Below are 11,374 nucleotides of genomic sequence, written 5' to 3'. Positions count from 1 at the left end.
TGGCAAGACTTTTTGCTGTTTTTTTCTTTTGGACTGCTTCTCAGCACTAAGGCGATCAAGTACCTTTGATTGAGTCGTGCCTGTGTTTGAATCAAGAGTCTTTGATGACCTGCTTAAGTCACAAGAAAGCCAAAAAGTCACATGAGTTTGAGCCACATAGCTGTGAAGCCCTCTGACCCTGAAGAAGTATATATATACTCTGAGGTTAGCGTTTTGCTTTGGGGCTCACTTATTGGAAGACTGTTTGTGTGATTTATCCAGACAAGACTCTGGGTAGTCATTAAGGAGCTCCTTTGAAGCTTTGAAGACCCAGATGTTGGTGCTTCTCTCTCTGGTAACTATTGCTATAGAAGCCCTGCCTGCTGATTTGTGTTATTTGCTCTGTTTGTATAATTTCTGCTTGTAATTTCTTTTGTGTTTTCTCTGAAGGTCAGGGTGCTGACTTTTTCCCCCAAACCAAGTGAATTATATATGTATGTTTAATTAAAGTGAGATTATAAAACCCTTAAAGTTGCTTTCCTTAGAAAAGCAGATCAAAGAAACTGTGCTAGCAGCCCTCCTATGTGCTACTGCTATTGGCCATATGCTTCCACAGCGGCTGCAAGCAGTATTGTTGTTACAGTTGCAAAGAGGAAAACATAGGCTTTGATGTCAGGAAATCTCTCTTAAAAGTAGGAAACATCCAAAAGTATAATGAGTTGCCTCAAGAAGTGTTGGATTCCCCTTCCTCAGAGGTCATCAAATAAGGCATGGATAGCTAATTTTCAAGTGTATTTTAGTGAGAAATCATTTCATGTACAGATTGAACAATATGGCCTACCTAAATCCCTCCCAACTCTCAGATTTTGTGATACTCTGATTTCTTAGGCCATGTGATCAAAGAATTTAGACTTCTATGCAGATAAAGGACATTTCTTAGGCAATACCAGCCTTTAGTTTCTCCTCTAAAATAGCTCTTGGTGGGGGAAAAATGGGACCTATATAATAAGGTGAAGACTCTTTTAATGACTGGATAAAAATCAATTAAGTACTTGCTATATACCAACAGGTGGCAATACAAAAACAAACATGGCTATAGTTCTGCCCTCAAAGACCTTGGGGAACCTTGGTTCAACGTTTATGACACCATAACCCTAACAAACTCATAAAAGAGAAAACAAACCAAATTTAAAATAATTAAATCTGTATCAAGAAGGAGGTAGACAGCAATACTTCTACCCAAAGTATAAACACTTTGGTAATATCATAAGAGAATCAAACTACCTTATTTTTTCACATTTATTCTAACTATTCTGACTCTATCTTCTTCCTGTGTGCTAAGGACAATCTGCACAAAGAGCCAGACTGATTTATGTCATAAGCTGTGACTGTGGTGTTCTCTACCTAGTCCTTTCCTGACAGTGTCTCAGACTGAATTCTCTTAACACCCCAGCACACACACACAGACAATAACAGGAAGAAAGCATGATTCCTATGAGGCCATATGACAGGAAGGTGCAGTTCTATGTAGAAGGAAAGATACTGCAGTGAAGATACGGCTGAATGGAAAGATATTTGCATAACTGAGGGAAATGTTCCCATAAACTTGTAGTCAGTTTTCGTCTAGAAGTTTTGTTTGTTTGTTTTATGGAGGGCAGGCAACCAGGTAGCTGTTACAGTTCCCATTTCAAGGCTCAGCCTGGTCAGCCTCTGGATGTCTATGAGCACCATGACAATAGAAAGAAAAGGTTTCGAACTATGAAGAGGACTGTCTTAGAAAAAGTGTCAGGAATGGGTGGTGGGGCTGAAATAGGCTCAAAAGTGAACAAAAAAGTCAAAAAAGATGAAGGCTGGGTATAAGACAGCTTCCAAGTAAATTAACCAATCACTAGCCTCGTAAAGACATAAAGAAAAGTCAATATGTTTACTTTCCTCACACTTATAGGAGCAATGTGAAGAAGAAAAAGAAGGAGGAGGAGAAAGAGAAGAGGAATAATAAGAAGAAGATGAAGAAGGAGGAGGAGGAGGAGGAGAAGTTGAAGAAGGAGAAGAAGGAGGAAGATAACAAGGAGGAGAAGGAGAAAGGGAAGAAGGAGGAGGGGAGGAGGAGGAAGAAGAAATGAAGATAACAGAGAGAAAGAATATCTGGGTAAGGAGAAGGAAGGGTCAAAGATGTTTATTGAAATTCACAAAGCAACACTATTTGTGGTAGTAACTGAAAAAAGGCATGGTAGTTGGAAATAAATTAAATTGGAAATAAATTGAAAGACAAGGAGAAGAAGAAAAAGAATAAGGAGGAGGAGGAAGAGAAGAGAAGGAGAAGAAAAAGGAGAAAGAGGAGGAAAAGGAGAAAGAAACAGAGAATTCCAGAGACAGCGATACAGAATGAGTCAGAGAGAAAGTTCAAGAGATAGAAGTGGTGATGCACAAAAATGTAGCAGTGAGATAGAAGAAGGAGATAAAAATATTTTTCCTCAGAAGAGCTATTTTTTTCAGGAAGAATATAGCAAGAATAAAGGAACAAGTAAATATATAGCCCACTAAGGAGAGAATGAAATTTAGAATATTGCCTTAGATGGGGTAGACATAAGGAGGACAAAGTAAATTAACACTTCTTGGGAAGGGGCACCACAAAACAATATTACTTAGGTTAAGATATTGGATAGGGAGAGTGTAAGAAAGGAGAATTTTAAACCAAAATGTTATTTGGGTAATAAGAGGGAAAGGTCAAAGATGTTTATTGAAATTCATAAAGCAACTCTTTTTGTGGTCATAAGTGGAAATAAATGAGGTAGTAACTAGAAATAAATTCAATTGGTGAATGGCTGAACAAAATGGAATATAATCACACTGTACAAAATTTAAAAATATGTAAGGAATTGGGGGACAATAGGAATGCTAATATGAACAACACAGAGTAAAATAAGAACTAAGAAAAGAATATAGAAAATGATTACAGTAATGTAAATAAAAAGAACACCATGAGTTAGTCAAATTGTAATTGTAGTGACAAACCATGGCCTCAGAGAAGATACAAAGAAAAGTACCTCCCTCATTTCCCCAGAGGGGCAGAGGAATGTAGGAGCAGAATGATTTTAGATATGGTTTTCTTTTGTAGTATACTGGGTTTGGCTTCCCCCCGGCAATCAGTTGACAGAAAGTAGGAGCAGATAACAGAGATAAGCAGGTATTAAAGCATTAATAAAGCATAAAGTTGTGATTTTGGCCTGTGTGAAAGTTTTCTGATTGAACTGGAAAGTGATACTGCATTCACTGGCTGAATATTGGTCAGGTCTCTGGTAGCTATTGAAAAGCTAAACCTGCAAGTCAAGGAATCAGTCAAGTTGAAGAGCTCAAAGCAGAAAACAGCTTTAAAACGCATGACCCCTGGCAGCAGGATAGAGAGCCAACTGTGGATTCAAGGCAGAATGACCACTGACAGCTGATTTACAGGGGAGAGCAGTCCTAGGGAGCCCAGCTGAGTGGCATGCCCAGAAATTGATGTTTTAACTTGAGGTGACTTGTATGAGGATATGACAAGAAAAGAAAGGATCTTGGGATTTTTCAATACTAAAAGTTGGAGTTGCTTTGGACATATGTGTTCCCTAGATGTTCGCATCACTACTTGTATCTCATAAGTGTGTGCCTACTCTTCCCGGTGATGCTATGTGCAGTTGTGGGAGGGTTCACTCCTGGTCTCTGGGGTGGAATGTTTTATAGTTGCTGTTCTTACTGTGGTGATTTAATATATGCCTTTGCTTTGAGTTAATTGTGTCTAACTATAGTGGCTAACTATCAAAGGTAAGGATACCACTGGAGACTTGAGGGCTAATTTTGGGTGAATGGTTCCACAGAATACCTCTTAGCACCTTTGAGAGTAATGGCATCCCTGGGGGTCACTATACTTTGTTATGATGAAAGAATCATTGGGTAAATGGGTGCTGTGTAACCATTAATAAATATTATGTAAAAATAAAAGATACCAACAGCATATACAGATAAAAATCTATCAGCTGAGGTGCCTGGGTGAATTCCCAGAACCTGACAAGACCTCCTCCTACTGCTGCTCTAAAATCCCTCCCCACCTCTCCCACATTCATCAACGTATTTAAGACACAATATACTAAATTAATCATTTATTAGACATTTGCAGGAATGGTGTCACCTATGATTCCTGCATGTAAGGAGACAGAGCAGGGAGGGGACAGAATTCCCCAGCATGTTGGAGAAGAGAACAGAAAGCCAGCGGAAATTTTCATGGTCTGCTTTAACCTTTCATTGGAGGAACTAGGAAAGTTTCCCAGAAACACAATGATGTTTCATCCTAGGAATGCCTGTGAGACAATGAAAGGATCCTGTTTACTTAATAGCACAAAGTGACTTAGGAACTGAGAGTGGGGGTAGAGCGTGGAACAAAGGTGAAAAATTCACCTCCTTCAGGTAATTTTGACTCATGAGAAGGTAACTAGGGAAAACACAGACTTTAGTAAATATAGTAATATTATTTGAGGTGAGAGGGGGGCCCAATGAAAATGGAATTTGATGAGAAGGATGAAAAGCAGTAGGATAAAATTCCTTATTCCTATAACCCTCAGTCTAGGAAACAGGAAGACAAATCTTCAGGAGGTTGAGAAACACAAAATTTTTTAATTTGATAGATTCATAGAGCAGATTAAATTCAAAGGATTACAAAGCCAGATTGTAACTCCAATCCTCACCCTGGAACCTCACCTACATCCTCACCCCATTTCTTAACCCTGATACCCCTCTACATCATTATCCCAATTCCTCGACTTGATCCCTTCCCTCCCCTTTGACACCTTCCCTCCAAACTCCATCCCTCTGACCATTCCACATCCTCATATTAATCTCTTTTACATCAGCTTTTGGAAAGTGGAGAAAGAGGGAATGGACAGAATCAAAATAGCCTATAGAAGAAAGGAAATGTGAATCACCCTCACTCCTCTACCTTAAGTACTTGCTTTACCAGAAAATGTCAGGATGAGCAAGGAAAGATCAAGAACTGCTGAAGACTCCAATTGCACCTTAAAACTGGTAAGATCTCCCCAAGTTATGCAATTGAGCACCCTGCTCTGCATTTCTAAAGAACTATTACTCTCAGGCAATAACCCTATGGTCAAAGATAACAGACCTGCATTCCAGGATAGACTTCCTCACCTAAGCTCCTCACATCGATCTGTGGAGATAAAGCAAGATACCAATGATTCTTAGACATGAATCTTTCTCAGAGTTTTTTTGTCATCATCCCAGAGGAAAGGGAAATAAGATTGTCTGAGTGAGGATAAGGGGAGTCAAGCTAGGAGTGTTTCCATTCTATGGAACTCTCTCCTCCCAGTCACAAAGGGAAATTGGGGAATAAGAGACAGAGATGAGCAGAACTTACCATCATTGGACAGGTCCCTAATTTGATCCTTCCTAATTCCAAAACTTTCACACATTTCCTCAAATTTCTGCTTTATTTCATCTGGCAGGTCTGGAGTCCTACCTGTAGTTAGGGTGAGAGTATGATTGTTGGTGAGTCTCTCTCATTCATCATTTACAACAATATGTGGAGAAAGGGGTGTCTAGATAAATGTGAGGGTGAAGGATTATGGGAAAGTTACCTATACCCTTGATCTCAGTGACTAAACTTATACCTTTGGAGATTGGAACTATCACATGCCTCAGGATTTGATGTGACAAGTAATAAAGGAGGAAAGAAGATTCTCTGTTGATTATCAGTAAGTCAATCAACATGCATTTATTAAGCAACTACTATGTGCCACGTACTGTGTGAGGCATAAGTAATGCAAGGACAAAAGAGAGCTTGCTCTTTCTTTCAAAGAATTTACAATCTACTGGAAAGAAACAACATCTTCACAAATAAGTAAATGCAAATGTGAACCCCTGGTGTTACAAAGTCCAAACATTTATTACACAAGAAACATAAAAGATAAATACAAAGTAAAAATTTACAAGATGAGAACTATCTTATAGTGGAAGGCTTTTTGAGGGATATAGCAAGTAAGATGAGCACTGAAGGGAGTGAGGGAATCCAAGGTATAGAGTTAAGGAGCAATCCAGCATGGGGGACCAAGAGTCATCTCAGAGATTGAAAGAAACTGGAATCCGTGAGGAGCAAATCTGAGATACTAGGGCCATATGATAGAACAATGAAGAGAAACAGAGGACAAGATTTCACTGATGAAACCATTTGGACTGGTGATTATTCATCTTCCTTCCTCACATTCCCTTCATCTTACCAAAGGAGGAATGTATCCTTCCCAAAGCTTATTTCTGCCTCTTCAGAGATTTGCCCATTCCACTTATCTCTTTTTAAAATCTGATTTTAAGGGGCAGGGCCAAAGGAGAAAATTGAATAAATGGGGGACAGGATAGGATGGTGGGAAGTATAGTTAGTCTTTCAAAACATGACTATTATGAAAGTGTTTTGCGTAATGATACATGCATAACCTATATTGATTTGCTTGCTTTCTCAAGGTGGGGGGTTGGGGAGGGAAGAAGGGAGAGAATTTGGAACCCAAAGTTCTGAAAACAAATGTTAAAAGCTATTTTTACATGCAACTGGGAAATAAGATATACAGGCAATGGGGTATAGAAATCTATCTTGCCCTACAAGAAAGTAAGGGGAAAGAGAATGGGGGGGAGTGGAGTGGGGTGATAGAAGGGAGGGTAGACTGGGGAAAGGGGTAATCAGAATACATGCCATCTTGGGGTGGGGGATGGGAGAGATGGGGAGAAAATTTGTGATTCAAAATCTTGTGGAAATGAATGTTTAAAACTGAAAATAAATAAATTAATCTTTAAAAATAAAAAATAAAAAAATCTGATTTTAGAATAAACATAATTAACCATTCCAATACCAACCTACATTCATCATTCAATGATTCCAGATAAAAACAACAATAATGGAGCACCAAGGAGGAAAGAGAAATAGATTTAATGGTTCAATATTAAGCCAGAGTCCCTCCTCCCCTTTTTTTTTACTTACTAAAGGCTTAGGTTGAGCAAAAGAGAATAATTATTTCATATTAACCTTCTTCCAGAGCAGAGAAAGATTTATATTTATATTGGGACACCTCTCTCTCTCTCTCTCTCTCTCTCTCTCTCTCTCTCTCTCTCCTTTGTGCCAAATACTATTCTACATGGCAATATGAAGACAAAAAGTAATGGACCTGGCTCACAAAAATTCTACTGAAGGCTCAGAGCTGCCTTCAGAGTTCATTGAAGAAAGCTCAGCATGGACACTTTATTGTCCTTGCAAGTCTTTTCCCTGATCTTGGGCATTGTACACAGCAGTCAAACATAATTTGGGACACCACCAATGCTACAATGCTACAGGTTCTTTTTCCTTTACTGCTCTTAACTTATAATGAAAAAAGGAAGGGGAAGAGAATTAGTGCAGGATCACAGAATACTTACCAAAGAGTACTGCCCAAATGATCATCCTCCCATTGTTGAAATTATGCAAAATATACATGGAATATGTAGGGTCTACACTTTGAAGGGAGAAATCATTTTCTCCATCATCTGTGAAGCCATCAAAAGGTCAGATCAGAATTTTGATACTACGGGAAAAAAGGTAAAGACTTAAGAGTTATCAGTAATTGAACATCATGCAAAGGCCTCAATTCCATCATAACCTTTGACATTCCAACCAAATTGTTATTCTGTTGACAAACCTATATTTTGGACAACATTCCTACTATCTGCCTCTAGAGTCACAGAATGTTGGAAATGGAAGGAATTTTGGAGGCCATCTAATCCAGCCATCTAACTTGACTAATGGGGAAACTGAGGCCAAGAGAGGGCAAAAGACTTGTGCCAGGTTACACAATGAGTTAGCTTCCATTTCAGTCATGTAATGGCTAATCAGACCTCTAGAGCTCTGTAAGTAGGAAGTGAGAAGATCAGAGTATCTGATCTAGGCTTTGCACAGCACAGTCATGAGAGAATTAAGACAGGGTGGTGGAGGGACATCTTAATGTCCCTTAAGAAGTCCCTCTAGTACCCCAAAGGGCCTTCTTTTATATAGTCTGACCATTAGCCACTTCTTTGTTAAGCAAGGGGTCGATCAATTCATTTCAGAATAACTTCAGATATTGAGATCTGAATTTTTACTTACATTCAAAATGCATTTGACCATCATCTCCTTTGAAAGTTGTCAAAGAAAATTGAATGCACTTGCCATTTTCCCTGGAAATAAAGATCAGGATTACAATAACACCAAATTTACACAGGAAATTTTACTGTGAAACATCCTTTTGCCTGTATTTTATTAATTTTAATTTTGTCCAAAAATATGTATATAATTTTTTAAAATTTCTTACAATAATATTATGAATACTGCTGAATCTATGCTGATTTCTAACTTCTCAGAAGTATTTAAATTAAGTTCATGAATTTTAAAAATTGTTGGATATCTTAAATTAAGTCTGAGTTCTTTGAAAATCTGAAATCTCTGCTGAGGTGGATATGATGATATTCAATTAATCAGAATGCATGATTAGACATACAAGTATTTTGGGATAATCACTGAGCTTTCCAAAAGTCATGTGAAGATAGATGCAATAGATCTGTGTTCAGGTCCTGTCTCTTCCCCCTTACTAACTGTGTGACCTTGGGCAAGCAAGTCATAACTTTTCTGAGTGTTAGAATTCTCATCTGCAAAACAGGTTAATAATTTTCTGGCTTATCTCATAGGCTCTTTGTGGAGAAAACCTATGACCTCTTTAACCAAAATATATAAATATGAACTGTTTTTATTATTTTTTTACTCACAACATCTCAGAGCAAACAGCAATTTTCCCTATCTAATCAATATATTTGAAATAATCTAAACTATTTGATACTCATTAAAAACAAAACAGAAAAGTAAACCAGGAAAAAAGACAGGACAAGGAATATATCAGATTTTGGTAAACTAAGAAATATAAATTACCTAGAAAAGAACTTCGTATTTGACAAGAATTTCTGGAAAACCAGGAAATTGGTCTAGCAAAAATGAGGTTTAAGACAATATGTTATGCTATAAATTTATACTGTAACTCCTAGGGATATGGGGTTGAATATTAATGGTCATAAAAATTAGAAAAAATTATATCAAGTACCTTTCACAAATATACTTAGGAGGACATTTTCTATTATATGAAATTGAAAAGCTTTTGCTATAACAAAGGAAAAACAAGACAGGAAGCAGTCAGCTAGGAAGGGAAAAACACTTTAGATCAAATATATCTAAATATAAGATATCCAAGATATTGGTAACTTATAGAAATATATAATACTCAAAGCCTTTTCTCAGTAGATAAATACTTAAAGGATAAAATAGCTATAATAATAAATAATATTAGCATTTGTAGAATGTTTATTATGTGCCAGGTACTGTGCTAAGCAATTTGCAGATATTATCTCATTTGATTACCACAAAGAACCTTGTGAAATAGGCATTATTATTATTTCCATCTTATAGATAAGGTAACTGAGGAAACAAGTGAAATGACTTGACCTAGATCACACAGCAGGTGTCTCAGGCCAGATTTGAACTCAAGTCTCCCTGACTCCAGACCCAGCGCTCTGTCCACCAAAATGTCACAAGTGTAAATATAAACAAAAAATTGTCAGAAAAAATTACAAACTTTTAACAAAGGAAAGAATATTCTAAATCACTAATGATAAGAGATACAAATTAAAACAAATCTGGGGATTTATCTCAATTCCAGCAAATTGATAATGACAAAAAAAATAAGAGTAGTCAGTGTTAGAATGGCTGTGCAAAGACAGAGCAAATGTGTTATTGTTGGAGGTGCAGATTTGTCTAATTGTTTTGGAAAACAATTTGAAATTATGTTAAGAAAATGACTGAGATGTCTATACCCTTTGACCCAGAGATCCCAAGGCTAATCATATATCTCAAAGACATTTAATGAATAAAAGAAAAACCCTTTATAAAGAAAAAATGTTGATAGTACTTTTTGCAGTAGGAAATACTAAGAAAGTTGATATCCATCAATTGGGGAATGGCTAAATAAGCTACAGCAAATTATAGAATCAAGTGAATATCTCTCTTCCCTCTCTGTCACTCTTCTTTCTGTCTTCTTAGTAAAGGGGCCTCAAGTATCTCACCTTTACCTCAAAATGGAGACTGGTGAATCAGAGAGGTTTAGAAAAGAAAGAATATGGTAGTTCCCCAGACAATCATTAAAAAGATCCAAATTTCACATAAATATGCTTATAATCAGTACTATCCTCACCCCTGCACACAAGCTTCAAATATATGTCAAGCCTATTAATTCCTTTTCCCTTCAATGATGGCCCTTAATGGTCATAAAACCAATCACATCCTAAGAACTTCATCACTAATTGATTCCTTGGTCGGCCTGTATGGGTTAAGGGATCCCAGAACTATTACCCCTGTTTTTGTCCCCTCTTCCATATTTACCAATTAATACTGGTAGTACTTACCTTTTGAAGAAGACTCCCCTAAGAATACCACCATGTTCACTGATGTTTTTGACAAATAACCTCAAGCCTCCTCCTTCCTCAATTTTAGATGTCACATTTGAGGCCAATTCGACAATGAACCAATTTCCAGTAACCTGCGGGAAAGAGTTTGGATGAGAATTGAAAAACAAAGTCATCCCTGGTAACACAGACTCATAGCATCTTAGAGCTGGAAGGACCATCATCCAAATCCCTCGTTTTACAAGTGAGGAAACTGAGGCCTCAAGGTGAAGTATATCCTTACCCCAAGCTTACCTGGTTTATTCATTATCTTCATAGTATAGTAGAAAGATCATGTGACTAGGAGTTAAGAAATTTGAGTTCTGGCCTTGGCTCTAATACTAATTTACTCTCTGACTTTTGGCAACTTACTTAACCTTTCCACGTCTAGGTTTGTTCATCTGTCTAATGGTACTAACTGTATCTGTATTGTGTATTTCATGGCATTAATCTAAAAACAGTATTATTTTTCCCTCCTCTTAGCACATATCTTGGGCTTAAATGTTACTGATAATTTCTGAAGTTATTTGGGGAGTAGGGTGAGAGACTGCCTCAGGATGGTTGATCTCTATTGGGGTCTATTAGAGCAATTCTTCTTTAGTACTTATGAAAAAGTGTTCATTCTCTAACTTTAATCATTCATTGTCCTGGGGGATTCTCTTTACCTCTTGTCTACTTAGGTCTGAAATAACTTCCTATGACAAAATTCATGTGGCATCTAATCCTAGCATATGTGCAGAACCAAAGCTGTCAAGCTACCATCTGAATCTCACCCTTGCTCATTTACCTTTGATGAGTCTTCAATGTTGTTATTGAGTGCCTGGAGCCCACAGACTAAAACCAGCCCTACAGTCAGCAGTAGGACCTTCAT

General features: G+C 37.4%; 1 protein-coding gene across 1 annotated transcript; it reads right to left on the bottom strand.

Moving 5' to 3' along the window:
- Positions 1-5,153: 5,153 nt before the first annotated feature.
- Positions 5,154-11,374, bottom strand: LOC118842296 (major urinary protein-like). Its single transcript, XM_036749873.1, has 6 exons — positions 11,291-11,374; positions 10,465-10,598; positions 8,126-8,196; positions 7,423-7,530; positions 5,384-5,485; positions 5,154-5,176 (listed from the first exon to the last, which is right to left on the bottom strand). The coding sequence occupies exons 1-6, from the start codon at positions 11,372-11,374 to the stop codon at positions 5,154-5,156; spliced, it is 522 nt and encodes a 173-aa protein (XP_036605768.1).

The sequence above is a fragment of the Trichosurus vulpecula genome, chromosome 3 (assembly GCF_011100635.1).
Source record: "Trichosurus vulpecula isolate mTriVul1 chromosome 3, mTriVul1.pri, whole genome shotgun sequence".
NCBI classification, from domain to species: Eukaryota; Metazoa; Chordata; class Mammalia; order Diprotodontia; family Phalangeridae; genus Trichosurus; species Trichosurus vulpecula.
This window is presented reverse-complemented; position numbering and strand designations above follow the sequence as displayed.